The 19,213-nt window shown below is 39.6% G+C and overlaps 5 protein-coding genes and 1 long non-coding RNA gene across 7 annotated transcripts; 3 read left to right on the top strand and 3 right to left on the bottom strand.

The window, feature by feature from the left end:
* The first annotated feature begins 101 nt into the window (after nucleotides 1-101).
* tum (tumbleweed) lies at nucleotides 102-2,675 on the top strand. Its single transcript, XM_064681868.1, has 4 exons — nucleotides 102-379; nucleotides 434-1,364; nucleotides 1,432-2,228; nucleotides 2,292-2,675. Exons 1-4 carry the CDS (start codon nucleotides 301-303, stop codon nucleotides 2,363-2,365), a joined length of 1,881 nt encoding a protein of 626 aa, XP_064537938.1. The 5' UTR covers nucleotides 102-300; the 3' UTR covers nucleotides 2,366-2,675.
* Nucleotides 2,667-4,026, bottom strand: LOC135428068 (uncharacterized). Its single transcript, XR_010436192.1, has 2 exons — nucleotides 3,966-4,026; nucleotides 2,667-3,879 (listed from the first exon to the last, which is right to left on the bottom strand). It is a non-coding gene; the product is annotated as an uncharacterized LOC135428068 (long non-coding RNA).
* Nucleotides 4,027-4,417: 391 nt separating this feature from the next.
* On the top strand, nucleotides 4,418-5,878 carry Echs1 (Enoyl-CoA hydratase, short chain 1). 2 transcript variants are annotated; one of them, XM_064681779.1, is made up of 4 exons: nucleotides 4,418-4,544; nucleotides 4,615-4,719; nucleotides 4,934-5,652; nucleotides 5,715-5,878. In XM_064681779.1, exons 2-4 carry the CDS (start codon nucleotides 4,623-4,625, stop codon nucleotides 5,778-5,780), a joined length of 882 nt encoding a protein of 293 aa, XP_064537849.1. In that variant the 5' UTR covers nucleotides 4,418-4,544; nucleotides 4,615-4,622; the 3' UTR covers nucleotides 5,781-5,878. The 2 variants fall into 2 exon arrangements, with proteins under 2 accessions (XP_064537849.1, XP_064537850.1); XM_064681780.1 differs by lacking the exon at nucleotides 4,418-4,544 and having other exon boundaries at nucleotides 4,601-4,719.
* A 3,024-nt stretch (nucleotides 5,879-8,902) lies between these two features.
* On the top strand, nucleotides 8,903-13,164 carry Syngr (synaptogyrin). Its single transcript, XM_064682003.1, has 5 exons — nucleotides 8,903-9,671; nucleotides 10,903-11,134; nucleotides 11,192-11,331; nucleotides 11,386-11,557; nucleotides 11,623-13,164. Exons 1-5 carry the CDS (start codon nucleotides 9,543-9,545, stop codon nucleotides 11,667-11,669), a joined length of 720 nt encoding a protein of 239 aa, XP_064538073.1. The 5' UTR covers nucleotides 8,903-9,542; the 3' UTR covers nucleotides 11,670-13,164.
* Nucleotides 13,165-13,911: 747 nt separating this feature from the next.
* LOC135428171 (protein CTLA-2-beta-like) lies at nucleotides 13,912-14,541 on the bottom strand. Its single transcript, XM_064682004.1, has 2 exons — nucleotides 14,332-14,541; nucleotides 13,912-14,238 (listed from the first exon to the last, which is right to left on the bottom strand). Exons 1-2 carry the CDS (start codon nucleotides 14,521-14,523, stop codon nucleotides 14,044-14,046), a joined length of 387 nt encoding a protein of 128 aa, XP_064538074.1. The 5' UTR covers nucleotides 14,524-14,541; the 3' UTR covers nucleotides 13,912-14,043.
* Nucleotides 14,542-14,979: 438 nt separating this feature from the next.
* Nucleotides 14,980-16,699, bottom strand: CtsL2 (Cathepsin L2). The gene is made up of 2 exons (XM_064681923.1): nucleotides 16,283-16,699; nucleotides 14,980-15,792 (listed from the first exon to the last, which is right to left on the bottom strand). Exons 1-2 carry the CDS (start codon nucleotides 16,600-16,602, stop codon nucleotides 15,063-15,065), a joined length of 1,050 nt encoding a protein of 349 aa, XP_064537993.1. The 5' UTR covers nucleotides 16,603-16,699; the 3' UTR covers nucleotides 14,980-15,062.
* Nucleotides 16,700-19,213: the final 2,514 nt, after the last annotated feature.

Below are 19,213 nucleotides of genomic sequence, written 5' to 3' on the forward strand. Positions count from 1 at the left end.
AATACTGCTAAGCTATCGATTTTACTAATCATATTTAGTTTAAACGATAAGAAAACTATCGGTTATCGCACACATCTACATACAAATTTAAAACAACGGCACTTCAATCGAAGAAAAAGTCGCGTCCTTTGTAGCGTGCTTCCTCTTTGCTGTACTTATTGTTGTAAATAAGATCAAATTCGGAAAAAAGGAAAATTAAGGTAGTGAGAGTGAAAGAAAAGTGAATGAAATTTTAGTAAATTGTTGCGCTTTTAAATATAATTAAATTGCTGCAGTCAATTTGGCGCGCACTCATCTAAAATGACGCTCTCCGTGTTGGCGTCGTTCGACGATCTGCGACGTTGCATGCAAGTGCTGACCGAAGGAACCGCTGAGGAGGGTGAGTCCACGTAGTAGCAAGTAATACTGTAACTCGTATTGGTATTCCCCACAGAATTCCTGCGCTTCTTGCGCTTGTTTGAACAGTACCACGAGAAATGCAATGGCTACGCCACACAAAATGCGCGCCTACAAACAGAACTGGACAAATCGCTGGCTAAGATGGGCGATCTGGAGGGCAAGCTGTATCATGCGCGTCGCATCATTGATACGGAAATCAAGGCGCGGCGTCTGGCGGAGCACGAGCGCGACGCCATGGAAAACAAGATAATGGCCGTAGCCGATTTGCTGCGCCACGAACGAAATCTGAACAACGAGACGCGCGATAAGTTGGCTTTTCTAAATACGCTGCCTTCGGCCTCGACGCGCAAGCGCAAATCCCTAAATACACTGCACGAGGACAAGTCATATGGCGACATTAATTCAACAGGCTCTTTGCTATCCGATTTATCTATAACACATTCTGAGGATGATTTTCTCGATGTGCGTCGCTCCAAGTCTTGGCGTGAGCACCGTCCGTCATTGCCCAAAAACCCTGTGCCGTGTGTGGGCACTAAACGCTCTCGTCTAAGTACAGGCCACAATGGCAGCAACGTTGGCACACCAACCACTGGCACCGTCAGCGCCACAACGCATCGCTCGGGTCACGTGGATCAGCACACATTGGATGTTGGCCAGGGTGCTGAGCGCTTCTGCGCCACCACTAAGGTGACGATACCACAGGATGGCCAGGGTGTCATACGCGCCGAGTCTACCATTGAGTCGCTGCCCGTGATTGTGTCTCATGAACGCGTTGCCGATGTCCAGACTACCTCAACGCCGCGTCGTTCGGGCGTCAAAGAGCCCACAGCGCCGCCGCAAACGCCTCTTAATAATGCCATGGCTGTGGGCATGTCGCCGGCGCAGAATCGTCTCTTAATGCGGAAGCACAGCTTTAGCCAGAAGACCTTTTTGCGTGGCGACAACTGTGTCCAGTGCCAAAAGCGGTACAGTCAAACATTTAAAGTTCACTACCCTCAATAGAAATTTGACATTAATTTTAATATCTTGCAGCATTCGCTTTGGTTCGGTGGGATTGCGCTGTCGTGACTGTCCGGTGCGCTGTCACCTCGACTGTCGACAGCTGCTCACCGTCAGCTGTGTGCCGCAGTCGGGCACGCCCACGGCGAAGACGGAGATGCATTATCTGAGCGACTTTGCGCCAGCAACTGCGCCCATGATACCTGCACTGATTGTGCACTGTGTCAACGAGATTGAGGCGCGTGGTCTTAGTGAGGTGGGCCTCTATCGCATGTCGTCGTCGGAGCGCGAGTACAAGGCACTGAAGGAGCAGTTCCTGCGCGGCAAGGTGACACCCCATTTGGGCAATACGGACATCTATGTGCTGTGCTGTTGTGTGAAGGACTTCTTGCGCACGTTGCGCGAACCACTCATACCCACGAGCCAGTGGAAGGACTTTGCCAATGCTGTGCAAAATCCAGACAACAAGCTGGCCATAGAGTCTCTCTATCAGGCAGTGGAGCAACTGCCGCCCGCAAATCGCGACACTATGGCATTCCTAATGCTGCATTTCCAGCGCATTGCCGATTGCCCAGTCGTAATGATGCCCATAGATAATATATCTAAGATATTCGGGCCCACAATTATGGGCTATTCGTCGCGGGATCCTGATCAGCATGCTCTATACACAGAAGTCTTTACGCAAACGCAAGTAATGAAAGCACTGCTCGAGTTACCCGGCACTTTTTGGCAGCAGTACTTGGCCTTCGAACCATCACCACCGCTGGTACCTCCTGGCAGCGGTGTCAAACGTGTACCCAGCAACAACAGGGATCTGTTCTCGCTATATGGTATTTACTGTTATTCACATAAATATATATATATTTTATAATGCTTCCTCTTATTTTCGCCAGCTACGCCACTTAAGGGCACTATGAAGAAGCGCAAATTTTACGGCACTCCCCCAATGTCTGCGCATAAGAAGTAGGGGATCAGCATCCGTTCCCATCCCCGAATGATTAGATATTATCTTATGCATCGCTGGCGTGCTTACTTAATCTACAAGTATTTCAATTTTTTTCTTTTGTTTGCACTAGCTGTGAGTTTATAGTTTTATAGAACTGCTCCTGAAATGTTATTACAGACTTTGAATACTGTTTATACATACGATTGCATTGATTCAATACTTAACAATTTGTCAACTAAGAATTCTCAACTACATTCGTTCTATTTTGGTAATCAATATTATATTTGTATAATAAAAAAACAAGTCTTTAGATACACTAAAATTATACGAATTTCAACTGCATTTTTATTATTTAATGTAAGTAAAAGTTGAGTTAAAGTAAAATTTTATACGCATGGATTTGTATATACATTTACTTATATAACAATTTAGTGGGTTTTAAGGTTCACCTGACTTGGCCATATTACCACAGACAGCTCCCAATCTCTAAACGAATCACTAATAAATTTTTGTATAATATACTTTTTACAGATTAGGGTAGTACAAACAAGTTAGAGCTGTCTAGTCTGGTGTGTAAGTCTAGGGTATACCCTTTACCTAGCGCCGAGCTGATGTCATGTTCGAACTGCAGCAGCTGTGCTTTTCCCTTTGTCCCATATTGGGGAATGCATGCTTGAATTACTTCAGTCTTTATTGTCCGATCTTTATGATAGGCTTAGATTATAAAAAATATATTTTTTTTGAACATTATTATTATCTTTGTGTCTTTTTAGTGTAGAGGGAGCCGTGGGAAGTGTGGAATTAGACTCTTTGGGGGAGGTCAACCGGGTGTGTTCTTTTAGCTGTCTTGGTGGCAAGATTTTTTGGGTGGTTGCCTAGTCTGGCGATGTAGCGATCACTCAACTTGGCAATTACCTCTTTTACCCAAGGAATATATAGAAGGCTGTGAATTGTGATATTTTCATGGTATATATGCGCGTTAGATAAAATTCGCAGAGCTTTATTTTGAAACCGCTGAATAATGCTCCTGCTGGCGGTACCCAATAGATGGATTCTGTAAGTCCATGTTGGCTTGATAATTGATTTATAAATAAACAGCTTGACGCAAATATTCAATTTGGACTGCCTGCCGATCAGCCAGTAATATTGTTTCAGCTTGCCTGCTTCCTTCCACAATATGTTCGGGCCATGTCAGCCGTCTGTCGAGGGTCATGCCTAGTTAATTGTTCGTTGTGCTCACCGGAAGTTTCCTTTGCGCAGCGTGAAAGTGATATGGGTGGATTTTTCCTGGTTGACCGCGATTTTCCACCTTTTCAGCCAGCTGTCCAGGGAGTTTAATTGACGCTGCATAATGGAGGACGCGTACTGCGGTGTGTTGGCCGTTGTAAAGAAAGCAGTATCATCCACGTACGTGGCGACCAAGAGGCTCTAATCCGAGCCGAGTATATCAGTGGTCCCAGAACGCTCCTTGTGGGACTCCGGCTCTGATGCTCTGTATAGACAAGGTGGCGTCACCGCACTTGGTGTAAAATTGTCTGCAGGAGATGTAGCATTTGAGAAATTTAAAGTAGGATGCTGGTAAGTTTGCCTTGAGTTTGTGCAGTAGACCGGGGTGCCATACCCTATCAAAGGCTTGGTTCACGTCGAGCATGACCGCACATAAAATTGAACTAGTTGGTTACTATCCCAATTTAAAAATTAACAACACTGCAAGCAAAAACAATCGATTTTAATAAAGTGTTCGTAAATATCGGCTAAAATATATCGATAGTTAGCTTAAAAGCGAGAAATATTTAATTGAATGTAAAATAAAAACAATCAACAAACAATTCATATTTGTATCTTTCAAATAACAGTTTCAAACTGTAAATCAATGTAATTGTATTGAAAAGGTCCTTTTTTTTATTAACAAAGTATAAACAAAGTATTGAGTAATTTTAGTTGTTGTGTCTATGACATTTGAAATAAAGTTATTGTTCTGATTTACTTTATTTTATTTATCTATAATTTGTATTATAGGCAAAATGTTTTGTTAGTTTATCATGGACAATTACGACGTTCATATTGCATTCGTGCGTAGACTGGAACGAATTCGATTATTCGTGCCATAACATTGGCTCATCACCATTTTCCAACCGGCTCCAAGCATCGTGCGATCGATCATCTAGAGTCTAGACATTCCTGCTCCAGCGTTCTGATCGTAAGTAACAAACATCACCCAAGATCTCCTTCACTTAATCAGAGGATAACACTTCTTATTTTCAAAATAGGTCTTAGAATGGCCAACATTGCAAAACTGTTTACTGTGCGTGCACAAACTTTGGTCCAGGCTGCCGCCCGTCAGCCACAAGTGGCCGCCCGTTTCAGCAGCACCTGTAAGTACTCAGACACATCACACCAATGCAGATAAAGTACAAAGTCCACTTGAGCAGAACACGTTAATTAATATAAATCTATGAGCTGTGGCAAAACTATTTATTTTATTACCCAGTTTATTTCATTAGTTGTGGGCAAGCACGAAAAAAAAAACAATGATTACGTAAGTTTTGTGATATCAATTCGTTTGCCATCTCTTTCCCTCTGCAACAGCAAGCAACTATGAATTCATTAAAACCGAAGTGACTGGAGAGAAGAAAAATGTGGCTGTTATCACATTGAACCGTCCCAAGGCGTTGAATGCGCTATGCAATGGCCTGATGCAGGAGCTGTCCACCGCTCTGAAGGGCTTTGGCAAGGACGCGAATATCGCCGCCATTGTGCTGACTGGCAGCGAGAAGGCTTTTGCTGCTGGTGCAGACATCAAGGAGATGGCACCCAACACATACTCTCAGTGCATTCAGGGCAACTTCCTTAACGACTGGACAGAGGTGGCTCGCACTCAGAAGCCCATCATTGCTGCGGTCAATGGTTATGCTCTCGGCGGCGGCTGCGAGCTGGCAATGATGTGCGACATTATCTATGCTGGCGAGAAGGCCAAGTTCGGTCAGCCAGAAATTGCGCTGGGCACCATTCCCGGTGCGGGCGGCACTCAGCGCTTGACCCGTGTGGTCGGCAAGTCCAAGGCCATGGAAATGTGCCTCACTGGCAACATGATCAATGCCCAGGAGGCGGAGAAGGTTGGCCTGGTCAGCAAGGTCATTCCGGCCGATCAACTGCTGGGCGAGGCGATCAAACTGGGCGAGAAAATTGGCACCCACTCTAATTTGATTGTGCAGCTGTGCAAGGAGTCGGTCAACACCGCATATGAGACAACCCTGCAGGAGGGTCTCAAGTTTGAGCGTCGCACCTTCCATGCCACATTCTCTACGGTGAGCTGATTGATTACGTAATACTTGCTTTTTATATTTATAATTTCGTTTGCTCTTCGCAGGCTGATCGCAAAGAGGGCATGCAGGCCTTTGTGGAGAAGCGCCCGGCCAAGTTCACCAGCGAATAGATCAGAACCAAGAATTATTAATTTGAAAGCCAGCAATGCATTTATAAAATCAAACCCCGTTGTTTATACGCAATAAAAATACGTTAAATAATCTGTAATTTGTCACATAGATTATATATTCATTATTTTTGCTTATAAATCTATGTTAAAATTATGAAACAGTTAAAAACACGTTTGTACACATGAAACATGATTATCAAAATGCCAGCTCTACGATCTTATTCAAAAGGTCCTGGGAGCAGATGACTGACAACTCCCGTAAGGAGCTTGATAGGTTGTCAGTTGATCTTTGACCAAATGTGGTCATAGATCAACTGACAGCCAATCATGGCTGTCGTCATCTACATGCTCAGGGACAGATAATATTACAGGGGTGCTCTTTCCGGCATCGATGGACAGACTGAGCTAGCTTTTTGCATTTCCTTGCTTCGTGTTGTAATAAAAGTCGATAGTAGTTCTGTAGTTGCATTCGCAGCAGCTTGGCCTTCATTTCTCGAATGAGTGGCGTATCGGCTTCGGTCTTTCCCAAGTTAAACAATTTGCAGGTATTACAGGTAACACAAGTACACTGCTGATGATGTTTGGCAGGCTGCACCTCTGGTTTCCTAATATAGCGTCGAATTACCAATGGCTTCAGGGAACCTGTCATATCGCTGGGGACTCGTAGTTTCTCCAATTTAGTGGGAAATTTGCTTCTCTTTTTCATAGCTATTTTCTCATTTCTCGGTTGTTTTGTCTTCCACAACTGCCTCTGAGCCTCTTGCACAAAGTTGCGTTCGCGTTTTTTTCTGAGCGGAACATCCTCCCGAATTTCTACGAGTTTCATTAGCTCTGCTATTTGAGCCGACAGATGGGCACGCTTCTCCGCGAGCAACTGACCTGATTTACTTGAATAAAGATCAAAGCTCGATTGAAACTCAAACAACGAATCGAAATTGGCTGCCTTAACTTTTTTTTTGTCATTTGCCTGATCGGGTGTATCAATTTCGGCCTCTACATTGTGAGTTGTCCAGCTCGCGGGGCTGTCCATTTTTCGGCTACGGAAAGAGCTTGGAGACCTATTTGGTTTTACTTTAACAACTTTAAAGAATTTCTTCATGGGGCTTGAGTATCTTTTAATGCCAACTCTTTTAGGATGAGCAACGGCTTGAGGGTAACGAATTGGTGCATAAATTGAAAGTTTAAATGAATTTTGTTTCGGAAGTATATACCCTACCCATGGCGGAGGAGAAGTCACTTCCTGCTCCTCAGCTGCCAACGATTTTGAGGATGAACGACTGCTAATGACAGATGACGTACGTGGATAAATTTCTTTAGTGTATACATTTTTATCCGGAAAACGTGGCATATTTTTAGGTATATATTTTAAATTCCACTCATCGAAGGAGTCTAGGGATCCGGTAGGATGCTTTTGCTTTATCGGCCTCCGAAGCCGCCTGTATTTAATTTTCCTGATGTATCTGCTCCTTACTGAGGAACTGTCTGGCGGTCGGATTATTTCCTCATTTTTAGTTGCATGTTTGTTCGCATGCGTTTCTCGTTTTAAAAAGTGTCTGCTCTTGTTTAATTTATACTCTTCCGGCGCGTTGGCATCCACATCTTTCAACATATTTTCAAAGGTTGCAGTAAACTTGGGTTGGATACCGACCACGTCTCGCTTTTTCTTGCCCCCTTTCTTGATTGCCATTAAGTATTGACTTCTCAGTAATCGATGCTGCTCAGGCATTTCTGGATTAACATCCTGCAACATCTCCTTAAAAGTGCTAGTAAAAGCGGGTTGTATATTATCTTCGGTCTTTAAGGGGGCTTTCTTTAGTTCGGTCTTTAAGGGGGCTGGCTTTAGTTCTTTAGTATCCCTCGGTGATGCTTTAATTTTTTTCTTGTGTGGCACAGGTGTGTCAGGTACCTTAGCGTCCGTATTTTCAATCGTTTTATCAATTTTGTTGGTATGCTCGGGTTTGATTTTAAACCTTGCATGAAGCGCAGGTGCCTCCAGTTTTGCATTCTTTCGCAAACCATGTCTGCTCTTTAATAAGGCATTGAATTCAGGTACCTTAGTGCCTTGCAACATCTTTGCAAATTTTGTTGTAAACTTGGGTTGGGGTTCAATACTTCCTTGAAAGTATGAGCCAAATTTTGTTATTATGGTTTTGGGTGTTTCATTACATTGTATATTCTTCGTATTTTTCTGCGGGCAGAATTGCAATATGAGTTTCCGCTCTTGAACCATCTGTTTCCTTTTTCTGTCTGTGCTCAAGCAATACCTATCTATAATTACTTGATTTGCAGCAAGCTTTGACTCATGTTTCTGTGGTAAATGTCGCTGAGAGTGTTTGTGAATCGGCTTCTTTTCTTGGTACTTTTCCCTGTTTCGATATGTTCCAAAGGTTGTTACAATATCATCTGTTGGTGTTTTTAAATTTTTAGTATTCTTTTGCTTTAAGAACGGCTGGATAAGATGGTATTCTCGAAGGAATTCTTTCTTTTTATGCTCATATTTATTTGTCCGATTAGTTTCTGGTTCTGTTTGTGTTGTTTTCTGTTCAAAAACCTCAGGTTTCGGCTCTAATTTGGTCGGTAGCTTGGTCAGCCTTTGAGGTCTCGCCTGTTCTGGCTCCTGCAACCAACTTGGCCTAGTAGATCTTGGATTGTTTCTAAAGTTCGGCGCATAATTTTGGTAGTAAGGCGTTGTATTTGGATGCAGCGGCACAGACTCCAAGCAATTAAACACTAGGCTGCCTAGCCAACTTTGTTGTTGATGCCTCTCGTATCCACACGGCGAGCACCACTTTATTTCCTTTTTTTGTTTGCATAACAAAGGGCAACGCATTAACGCTTTGCTACTTTATATTTTTTATACACATATAATTTTTTTTAGTATATTCATTAGAAGAGAGAAAACTTATGGGCAACTCAGTTGGCGCCAAATTTGTAGGAAACGATGAAAGCGCCAAATCGCATACGAATACGATACTATCGGCAGTGTTGTAAAACTTTGGAATATTTTATTTAAACTATTTTGGACGTTTTCGAGAAGTGTTTTATACATTAATCCCAGCTTGGTAACGATAGTTAAATAGTTATCGATTGTACAAACGCTATTATCGTTTAGCAGCCTGACACACACACATGCAAGCGCACACAATGACACACTGAGAGCGAGTACAGGACGTTACATACACTTTACTGTTAGTCCTGCGCGTTGGCCGTTGTGTGAGAAAAGTAAAAGTGAAAATCAGGCCCTTGAAATTTTGTGGAATATTTATTAATAATGCATGATTAATAATATATAAATTGTGCGCGTGTCCCTTGTTTGATTTTGAATAACGTTTGCGATTTCTGTAGTTTGACGCGCGCGACTGTGTCACAGGAATTCGTGAGAACAACCAAACCTTTTGAGCTTTGCTATTTCTGGTGTGCTGTAATCTATAATTGTGATATACTACAGCATAGCACACACACACACAGAGCTTGTCAGTGTATACATGTACGGACAACCACACACATACTACCAAACCTAACGTACAAGACGCCCCCGCTTTGCCCTTGAGCTGGCATAGTAAGAAGCATTCGATTTTTCACAACAAGACGTGAGAAACGCAAAAAACCAACACACACACGACTGACTAAAGTTTGCGCAGCTCGCACGCGTTATAGAAAAAAATATAAATATACACAAAGAAATATACAACAAAAAAATTATACATATATATAAAAATATATATATATATATAGAGAGCAAGCAAGTGGTAGGCGTTAATAATGGATGTGCTTAATCAAATACTCAACATTAATGCTGGTGGCGCCTATGGCGGGGGCAAGGCGGGTGGCGCCTTCGATCCGTTGACGTTTGCCATGAAACCTCAAGTTGTCATACGCGCCCTATGCTGGGTAAGTTAAATAAAAGGGCCACCCTACCTTAAACTTGGTGACTGATGGCCTCACACAAAGGACATTTTAACATTACGTTGTCGTTGACAAAGGAGTTTTTATTAAATTACGGGTTAACGATGCTGGGGATTCCGAAACGAATAGCATTTTTATTTCCAGTTAGAGCTGTGGAATTTTAACAAGGAAGCCATTTTGTTTTTAAGATTCCTCTCACACAGATAAAAATGAATTATTATTATTACTGTTTTTATCTCTATAAATATTATTTGTGTTTCCAATACTAATACTTTTTATACTATTATTATGTTTATTATTATTGCTCTGAAAACTATGCCCTTCGGCTAGGACTATAAGACATCCATAACGTAAACCAACCTAAGATCCGAACCTGGATCTTTGGGGCAATTAATTTATTTCATATTTACCTTATTTGCAATAGCTTCTAAAAGTTGTTATACTATTAATTAGTTTATTAAGTAAAAAATCAACAATCGTGGGAATTTCGTGGATTTGTTGTTGTTGTTAATGACTGAATCGTGATTTGTTTATGCAGCTCGGTAGAGAGTAAATGTTACTTGGGGATGACTCAGAAATTAGAGCATGGTTGACAAGTGGGCCAAGTCAGAGACACAGCTGTGCTGGTGTTTGAAATAAAGGCCATTAAATATAAGCCAATGCAACGGCCACTAAATAAAGCCATTTTAATGGCCAACATGTGCGTCACAGCCAAAAGGCAAGTGCGAGAAATGCGCTTAACAGGCATTTCGAATAAGAGTTCGCTTTCATTTACGTTTAATGGCATTTTCAGCTGACGACATATACTTAATCATATATACTATATAAGTATATACGTATTTTTTGCACAGCGACAACAACTGACAGCGTGCCAAGTTTGGTCAAGGACCAGCTTTGTTATTGCAGTTGGCATTGCCTATCCCCAGGCGCGTCTTTTGCTCACTAAACTTGGCCTTCGCTTCAAATTGGGTCACAAACCTAAATGCGCGCCTGTATTGGTGTCTGTTTATGTGCGTGAGTGTGTGTGTGTGTGTGTACTTGAACTTCTGGTTTGTTGCACCTGCTCTTTAAAATCAATACATTTATTTGACTGGACGCTAAGCGGAGATGGGGTGTGCGTGTCTGCCCTATCGGATCGTGTTACGCTTTGGGGTTTTATTAAGGTTTTTTTCCATTGTTTCAGCAATAAATAATTTGATTTTGAATATTTTCCCAGCTCTTTTCTATTGTGGTCTTCGGCTGCATATCCTCCGAGGGCTGGGTCGAAAAGGATGGCAAGGAGATGTGTCTATATAATAACGATGGCATGGCCTGTAAATATGGCAATACCGTTGGCATTTTTGGCTTTCTCGCCTCCATGTACTTCATTGGCGGCGAGTTCATGTTCGAGCGCATGTCCTCGGTGAAGAGCAGAAAGCGTTACGTCATGGGCGACATGGGATTCTCGGGTGCGTAAAGTAAACTTAATAGCTTTGGTTATCTCCTGCTAATGCTTGCAATTGCAGCTGCCTGGGCATTTCTGTACTTCATCGCGTTCTTCTACTTGTGGTCCCAGTGGAGCTCGGCACCCATGCCCCCACTGGGCATTGGCGCCGGCAGCATGAAGACGGCCATTGTATTCTGCTTTTTTAGCATCTTCAGCTGGGTGAGTCGTTAGCCCAGTTGGCTTAATTGTGGACTTAATCGAGTTTATTTGCAGGCTCTGTGCGCCTTTATGGCCTATAAACGTTTTCTGATTGGCGCCGGCGACGAGTTCACCTCGGCCTTTGAGACTGATCCGGCCAACGTGGTGCACCAGCAGGCATATAGCTACTCCATGGACAACGACAATGAGCAGTACAGTGCCTCGCCATTTGGTCAGCCACAGCAGGGTTAGTTTGTTCATATTCTAGACCACATAGATTGTTTGTATATATATTTTTGAATTTTTTTGCAGGCATGGAACAACAGTCGGGCATGGAGTATCAGCAACCCACCTACTAAGCGTATCTCTTAGCAAGTTGTGCCACTCCTCCGTTGTCGACACACACATTTTTTTGGTAGTGCAAATGGCAAATAAAATTTTTACACCAACTGCAACTATAGTGCACAAGTTGGCTTAACTTAATACACCGATGTCAAGCATATACGAACAACAACAACTACAACCACAACTACAACAACAATGCCATGCATTTGCTTCAGCAAGGAATACAGTAAGCAGCAAGCCTATCTGCTCAGTTGAAAGCCCTATCCTTATACAGTATAATATTAATGATAATAATTTATAAGCTAGCCCCCTAAGTTATGTGTGCAGTTTTTGTAGTGAAAATTTGTTGCAATATATACGAGTATGATATATACACATTATAAACTAAATACTATATATATGTATATATACATATATACTATATACATATATATACTTATGCTTTAAACGTTGTTAGTTGTTTAGTATATTGTATTAAATTTTCTTGTGCAAGGCCCTGGCCCTCTATGCTCAGCTCTGGATTTGCCCTGACAGCAAAAAATGATGAAAAGACAAATACAAAAAAATACAAAAATGTTTTTTAGACAAATTTACACACGCCAACAGCAAAAGTTATATAGTAATCGATCCACACTAGTTAACTGGCAGATATCACAAAAACTGCTCAAAACATATCCATTTTACAACCAACCAAAAGACACACAAGTATTTTACACCTAATAACTCCTTCTTCTGCTTGCTCTTAAAAAATAGTTCTTTCCAATGCCCGACAGCTGCAGGACCTATGGCCAGGGTCGCTTGAATTTAGCACATATATATATATATATATATATATATATATATATAAGGAAACAATAAAACACAACGCCAAAATGTAAAAATTCTAAAATTGAATTACAGCTAATAATTGTTAAACTCTAAAATGATCCCAAGATATGAGCAAATGGGCTGAAATTAATGAGAAATCTTACAAAAGCGTTTGACTTGGGCAAATTATAATTTTGCATATGATATTAGTCTGAAAGGTGAGTCTAAGCCAGCCCAAGGCTCACCCCTTCAACTAATTTATTAAGAACCCAAGATCTTTAACCTCAGTATTCAAACATGATTCATACACTATTTACTATTAATACTAATTCGTATTAAAGTCAACAACAATTTGCTGAATTTCGCTTTCGAATCAATTCCACAGTGAAAAAAAACTGGAGGTATGCCATACGAAATATCTGGGGAATAGCTCTGAAAGTAAAGTTCGAAAACAATGTTAAATGAACGTCACATTCAAAACATTCATTTATTTATATCAAAGAATCGCAAAATAGAATAATTGGCAAAAATAATTTTGACTTTTGGCAAGAGCCCATGGGAACTGTTGACCCACATAAGAATTGTATAGTATTATAAAATAAACTATTCGTACTATACAATCGAAAATTAACCAATATCAATGAATGTAAACATATTTAAATAATACAACATAAATGTTTGTTTAGTGCAACATCAAATAATGGTAAACTATGAGAGAATTTGTTAAAAAAAAAATATATATATTATATATTTATGTATTGTATATGTAAATTGTCTAAGCCAGCTGTATGTATATGTACTATGTTGTATGTGCAAAAGGCTAAGCAAAAGTAATTAAATATTACATTTAAAATAAATGAAAAAACCGTTCATCAAAAAACCTCTATTTAAAGCCAAACCAAACAACATACAAATTTGCGGTAAATTTATTAATTATTCATGTAGAGCTCCTGAATGAAATAAAAATATTTAAACATAATCGGTACAAATTGATGCTAAATTTTAAATGTACTTGTTTGAAAATCAGTGAACAATAATTTAATAAAACCAATCCCAACTGAAAATAAAAAACCAAACATTCAATAAATTATGACACATATTTTTAAAAACCAATACAACGCCTGCAAATTATTAGTCATAAAAGCAAACGCGCCTGGAACACGCGGCAATGTGAACTGAATTGTTTATAAGCTTAGCTCTATATAAATATATATATATATAAATAATAAAACGCGTATCAGCGATAAGTATTCCCCAGGCTTGCTTGACACTTACGTGGCTTTATTGGCTTAGAGCTATTATTGCCTTACCACGATATCAATCTTCAAAATAATGCATTTGCTTGATTTTTATTTTATGCTAATTTTATCGGAAACTTAGTTTCTCAATGTTGCTCTGGTATAATTTATATATATATGAATTATTTGCTCAAAAAATACATAAAACTGATTACCTTTTTATATTGCGTAAATATTTTAAATACTTTATTTGAATATTTATAATTTTTTTATATTTATAAGAAATGTTAAGGCAAAGTAAGTTTTCAAGTATTTAAAAAATCGGGAATTGCTGTGCAAGCAGCTAATTCTTCTGTAAATAAGCTTTCTCCCATTCGTCTTGGGTTTTATCGCTGAACTCGTTAACGCCCTTCTTGTAGGTCTCCAGACCCAGATCGTAGGCGGCGTTGTGTTTCTCGATTTCGCTCAGATTCTCGCAGAATATGCTCTGACGCTTCTCCTCATCGCCGCTGCTCTGATAGTCCTTTTGGTATTTTTGCTGTTTGTTTAAGCAAAAGAAATTAAATTGATTTATATTTTTAACTGGAATGTCATCACTATAAATGTTAAAATTAACTAATGTTATTTGTACCTTATACTCAGTCCATTCAATATCGCATTTGCTATCTGAGGAATCCTGAAGAGTCGGCTGTGGCACAGGCGTCGTTGATTCTTCTATTTCAGCTTTCACGGTTATGTCGGTTGTTGTGGGTGCGGCTCCAGCTCCAGCAGCCAGGCACATACAAAGCCCACAAATGCCGAAGCAAATCACAAGCGAATTCATCCTACAATCTCGAAGTATTCCCACTTACTAAGTGTGGTTCGCATGGGCGACCCCTTTTTATAGACGCAGCGTTACGAGCGAATGCAAATGTTATGCGAGCTGACTTTCAATTAGTTCTTCCATATATTATTATAAGGTTTCAGTTTTGTCCATGTCACATAATAAATGAACTCTAAACTCGTCAACTGATAACATCCTATACATTTTGCAGTGTATATTTATTGTGTTTCTATTTAAATTCTCAATTGGTTATTATATTTATTTTAATCGTATTTTAATATGTTTTTTTGCACCCGAATTCCTCTAAAGCGATTGCTCCGATTTTGATGAAATTTGAGTTCAACTGGAATTTTTTATACCTTTTTTTCTAAAGATTTTTTGCATATCAGAACATATTAACACCAAATTTTAAATAATTCGATTTTATTTTAACAAAAACATTTCTTATTCCTTCTACAAACTATGGTAACAAAATAAATTCGTATACATGGTATTAACAAATACTTAAAGAGACTGACTAAGCCACGGCTGGCACGTGCTCACAGTATGGGATAGCTGCACTCGCTGGCAATGCCGCAGAAGCTGCCAGCATTGCGTGGAAGTCGCATGAAGCCAGCCTCGCCCCAGTTTTGTGAGTAGGAGTTCTTGATGATCCAATAGTCACGTCCGTTTTCGGTGCCGTAGCCAACGACAACGACCGAATGGTTGACCTCATCCTGATTGCACTCCTCGTCCTCATAGATACCGCCATCGTACTGTTCAAAGGATATGGCGCCGGCATTCATTGAGCAGGCCAAGGGGCCCAGCGTGGCAATCACTTGCTTCATCTTCTGCTCATCCCCCGGATCGATGCGCGCATAGTCGCGTATCTTGACAATGCTCTCGCGTGGATACGTGCCGGCCGTTTCATTTTGCCTGCACTTCATCTCCACCTGCTTGTAGGGATACTTGTTTGCCAGCGTAATGCCATGATCCCGTATATACTCAAAGCCATACTCCTGGAAGCCGCCATCACAGCCCATGTTGCCATAGTCATCAGCACAGTCCATTAAGTTTTGCGTTGACAGCGGCACCAGCACACCGGTGCGCCGAAACAGATGCCCCTCCAGAGCGCCAGTTGTCGCGAATGACCAGCACGAGCCGCAGCCAACACCCTGAAAGCCAGCCGGTGTGACGCCTCCCTTTTCACGCCAATCAAACGATTCCGGCAGGTTGTCACTTAAGGCGGTTGTGGCGGGCACAAAGTTGATGTGGCGTGCGGTCAGTTCTCTGAAAAAGGGCAAGAGAACAATAAATAATGTCTGCGGTTTCCATTCTATTATTTATAATTAAGTAATTTTACCCTCTGCTGGATCATATTTCTAAACTTTTCTCAATTCTAACCAAAACCACGCATATTTGATTAATCTTTTTTTCCCCCATAAGGATGGACTGTGTAAGAAATAATAACACACATACTCTTAAAAAACTTAGATATTTATTTCTCACTTATTTCGGTGGATTTATCGAAATTGGTGAAAAACGATCCAAGTTACATTTCTACACATATGCCATTTATATGATCTTACGTAATGATCTTATGCTAAAAAATAAAATGTATACATTTGTAAATCGATTTTCACCCATCTTCCACTCGTGTGTGTGAAAAGGGTTCGTCTGGGAGTTTGGTTTGAGCATTAAGTACACATTAGATTTACATAATTATCAGCAAAATTTAAAAATTTCTTAATATATATTTAAAAATTCAGATAGTACTTACTCGCCCTGCGTTGAGATCTTGGAGCCGAGCAGCGTGGCAACCTCCTTGCGTGTCATATCGGCGAGTGTGTTAATATTGAGGCGATAGCTGCTCACACGGCTGTTGGTTAGATCCACCAAAGACTTCTTCGCCGCGAAGATGCTCTCACGGAACTCACGCTCCCTTTCGTTCGGATACACCTTGCCTGTCTGGCGCAGAAAGTCATCAAAGTCGCGCACATTGCAGAGCCTTGGGAATGATTGCAGCTTCTGCAATGACACAGCATTTAACCAGGCCAACAGCAGCAGCAGCTGCAACGTCTCCGATTTGCACATCCACATCTAAACAGCGAAATGTCGTGTCGAGTGGGAGATGATGTAAGAGTGAAAATGGTTAAATAACAGTCACAGCAGGTGTACCAATCATCACAGTCACATATATCTTGGATTACCCTAGCGACGCGGTACTTTGCATTAAGTCATCAAGTTTACAACCCTCGAAATTTCTATAGGGAATATATTCTGAATGCACAGTTGATTGTTTTCCAAGAATAACATTTCTTCAGTTTTTATGACACGCAATCAGAGAGATAAACATTTTAACACTTGCTATCAGATTATATTTGATAATTTTTTACTAAAAGATAAGTTTTGTTTGTATTTTTTTGATGTATTTTGTTTCTATGCCGAAATATATGCGACCCAATGCTCATACTTCATCTGAATAGTTAGGATTCCTTATTAATTTATTGTAGAGGAATTTTCTTAGAAGGTAATACACAGTTCGACTTGACCATGAGTGTATTTCTCTTTTGGCTGTTCGGGCTATTTGATTTTATCATCGTGTCTTTTTTGATTAAATTAGTTTTTAATGATTGTCATTAAATTTTAACTGCGCTATCCGATTGATGTATTTCGATTTATATATTTAAAAAATTATAATATGCATAACATTTGCATATGAGCCCGCATGTGATACGTTTATTTATGTATTCGTCTCTTTCTTTTTGTGAAATTTCTGCCCTTGGCAAGTAAATCATTTCTTTTACGAATTTCACTTCAAATAATATTCCGTATAATCGGGCTTATACACATTTGCGGGTTAATCGGATTTCGATGCGGGTGAAAGGTGCTTAGTCAGAGCTGGGGACGGGGGGTCTTTCGGAAATGCCGACACGCTTGTTATTTTCATAACTATTATTAACGAAGTTTGCCCACACACACACACACACGCTTGGTCAATAAATAAATAGATGCACATTAATCACCTTTTGTAACTTTTTTGTAACTTTTTTTTATTTTTTTGCTGGCTTTCGGTTTGGACCTCTTCTCGTTTGGAGATCTTGTTAAGATGCCGTTGTCTCGGAGACTGCGAACGTTTTAAGCCGCGCTGGCGACAGACGCTGTGGTTTTATAGGCTCTGGCCCAAAGACAAATAAAAAACCTGCTCCAAACTTTGAAAATGTGATCATCTTCAAATTTCTTACCACTTTTCCGATTCGCCTTAAATTGAAATTTATTGTCAATAGATCATAGTTTTTCATAGAGTATATTGACTGTTAAATGGTTTATGCAACAAGCCTTAGAAATATTGGTAAATTAACCTAAATAATCCTATATTTACTGCCATTCTATATCTATATCTATCTACATATATTCTATGTATTTTAAAATGAATTTATTAAATGCAAAAAATATTGAAATTGTTGTACCAAATTAATTTTAAGCACTGGCATTCACAGGTAGAGCAACTTTGAGTCATTATAAACCATTTTGTAATGTTTAACATTGACATTCTTTGCTTTAATACTTTATTTTAAATAAATTATCACAATTAAAAACAGCTCTTCGCCGAGTGCCGACCACTTAATTCCCTCACATGCATATTACGTACCTAAATTATTTCTTATAACGACTCGAGCTTAAATAATGAAACAGAAGCAAAACAAATTTTCGACATATTTATTATTTATTTAATCAAATTATTAGGCATAATGAATGAATAATTAATGAAACGCTAGACGCATTCTGTCTGTAAAACATTGCTTAATGATTGATTGGCAGACTGATGGGCAAAACTTTTCAATCTGATCAAGTCACAAGCTCTGCTTAATGCAATATGTTACATATTCGGGTTTGAAGTTTCAATACCTATCGTTAGGGCATTACCACAAAAATTTGTTAATTAACTCATTTCTTGTTAATAGCCTGAATACATGCTAACTTATGCAACCAGTTTTGATGATTTACAAACTAATGCAAACTGCACTTCAATGTAACGATGTAAATCTGATGAAGGTATGCATAATCAAGCTATTCAATGTTATCTGTGCTTAGTAACTCAGGAAATGAGAAAGTTTGAGGGGAAAATAAATTTATTGGACGAATATTTTTTGAATATTTGTGTTAGTTAATTATTATACCAATTATCCATTTGTACTTTATTAAGCTAAACAGTGAGAAACATAGATTAGTTACCAAAACGATCTCCAGCTCTTATAGACTATGAGATTGATGCGATCATACCGACAGGCAATAACAATGACAGTGACAAACGAAAAAGTGTTTCCGTGTTCTTAAAAATGTGTGGATGAGTAATCGAATAGACAAAGTAGCTCAATTGACACTGTGACAAACGAAATCTTCAAAGTATTCAACATTTATAACAATATTTAGCATTAATAAATGAACAATAAAAATACACTGAACCGAATCAAATTAAACTCGCTGATTAATATTTTAAATTACATTTTGTTTACTTTTAATGTTATTTTAAAGTTAAGAAACTTTATTTATATCAATAAATTTAGCGGGAAGTACATGAAAAGGTGTTATATTTAAAATTGAATATTGGAGGATGAATCACAATTTGTATATCGAACTCATTTCTGGGAGAAACCAAAATGCCCCCGAAAACGGATGCTCCCTAAGAATACAATGCTCAAATTCCGGT

This window comes from Drosophila montana, unplaced genomic scaffold (genome assembly GCF_035044405.1).
Source record: "Drosophila montana isolate Dmon_TW-CO22-7 unplaced genomic scaffold, ASM3504440v1 contig_2438_1, whole genome shotgun sequence".
Lineage (NCBI taxonomy): Eukaryota > Metazoa > Arthropoda > Insecta > Diptera > Drosophilidae > Drosophila > Drosophila montana.

Coding starts and splice junctions, on each gene's coding strand:
- Echs1 (XM_064681779.1), top strand. CDS start 4,623: ATGGCCAACATTGCAAAACTGTTTACTGTGCGTGCACAAACTTTGGTC. Junction 4,720..4,933: donor CGCCCGTTTCAGCAGCACCT/GTAAGTACTCAG, acceptor CCTCTGCAACAG/CAAGCAACTATGAATTCATT. Junction 5,653..5,714: donor TCCATGCCACATTCTCTACG/GTGAGCTGATTG, acceptor TGCTCTTCGCAG/GCTGATCGCAAAGAGGGCAT.
- CtsL2 (XM_064681923.1), bottom strand. CDS start 16,602: ATGTGGATGTGCAAATCGGAGACGTTGCAGCTGCTGCTGCTGTTGGCC. Junction 15,793..16,282: donor AAGATCTCAACGCAGGGCGA/GTAAGTACTATC, acceptor GCCCTTTTTCAG/AGAACTGACCGCACGCCACA.
- tum (XM_064681868.1), top strand. CDS start 301: ATGACGCTCTCCGTGTTGGCGTCGTTCGACGATCTGCGACGTTGCATG. Junction 380..433: donor CGAAGGAACCGCTGAGGAGG/GTGAGTCCACGT, acceptor TATTCCCCACAG/AATTCCTGCGCTTCTTGCGC. Junction 1,365..1,431: donor TGTGTCCAGTGCCAAAAGCG/GTACAGTCAAAC, acceptor AATATCTTGCAG/CATTCGCTTTGGTTCGGTGG.
- Syngr (XM_064682003.1), top strand. CDS start 9,543: ATGGATGTGCTTAATCAAATACTCAACATTAATGCTGGTGGCGCCTAT. Junction 11,135..11,191: donor GGGCGACATGGGATTCTCGG/GTGCGTAAAGTA, acceptor TTGCAATTGCAG/CTGCCTGGGCATTTCTGTAC. Junction 11,332..11,385: donor TTTTTAGCATCTTCAGCTGG/GTGAGTCGTTAG, acceptor GTTTATTTGCAG/GCTCTGTGCGCCTTTATGGC.
- LOC135428171 (XM_064682004.1), bottom strand. CDS start 14,523: ATGAATTCGCTTGTGATTTGCTTCGGCATTTGTGGGCTTTGTATGTGC. Junction 14,239..14,331: donor TTGAATGGACTGAGTATAAG/GTACAAATAACA, acceptor TTAAACAAACAG/CAAAAATACCAAAAGGACTA.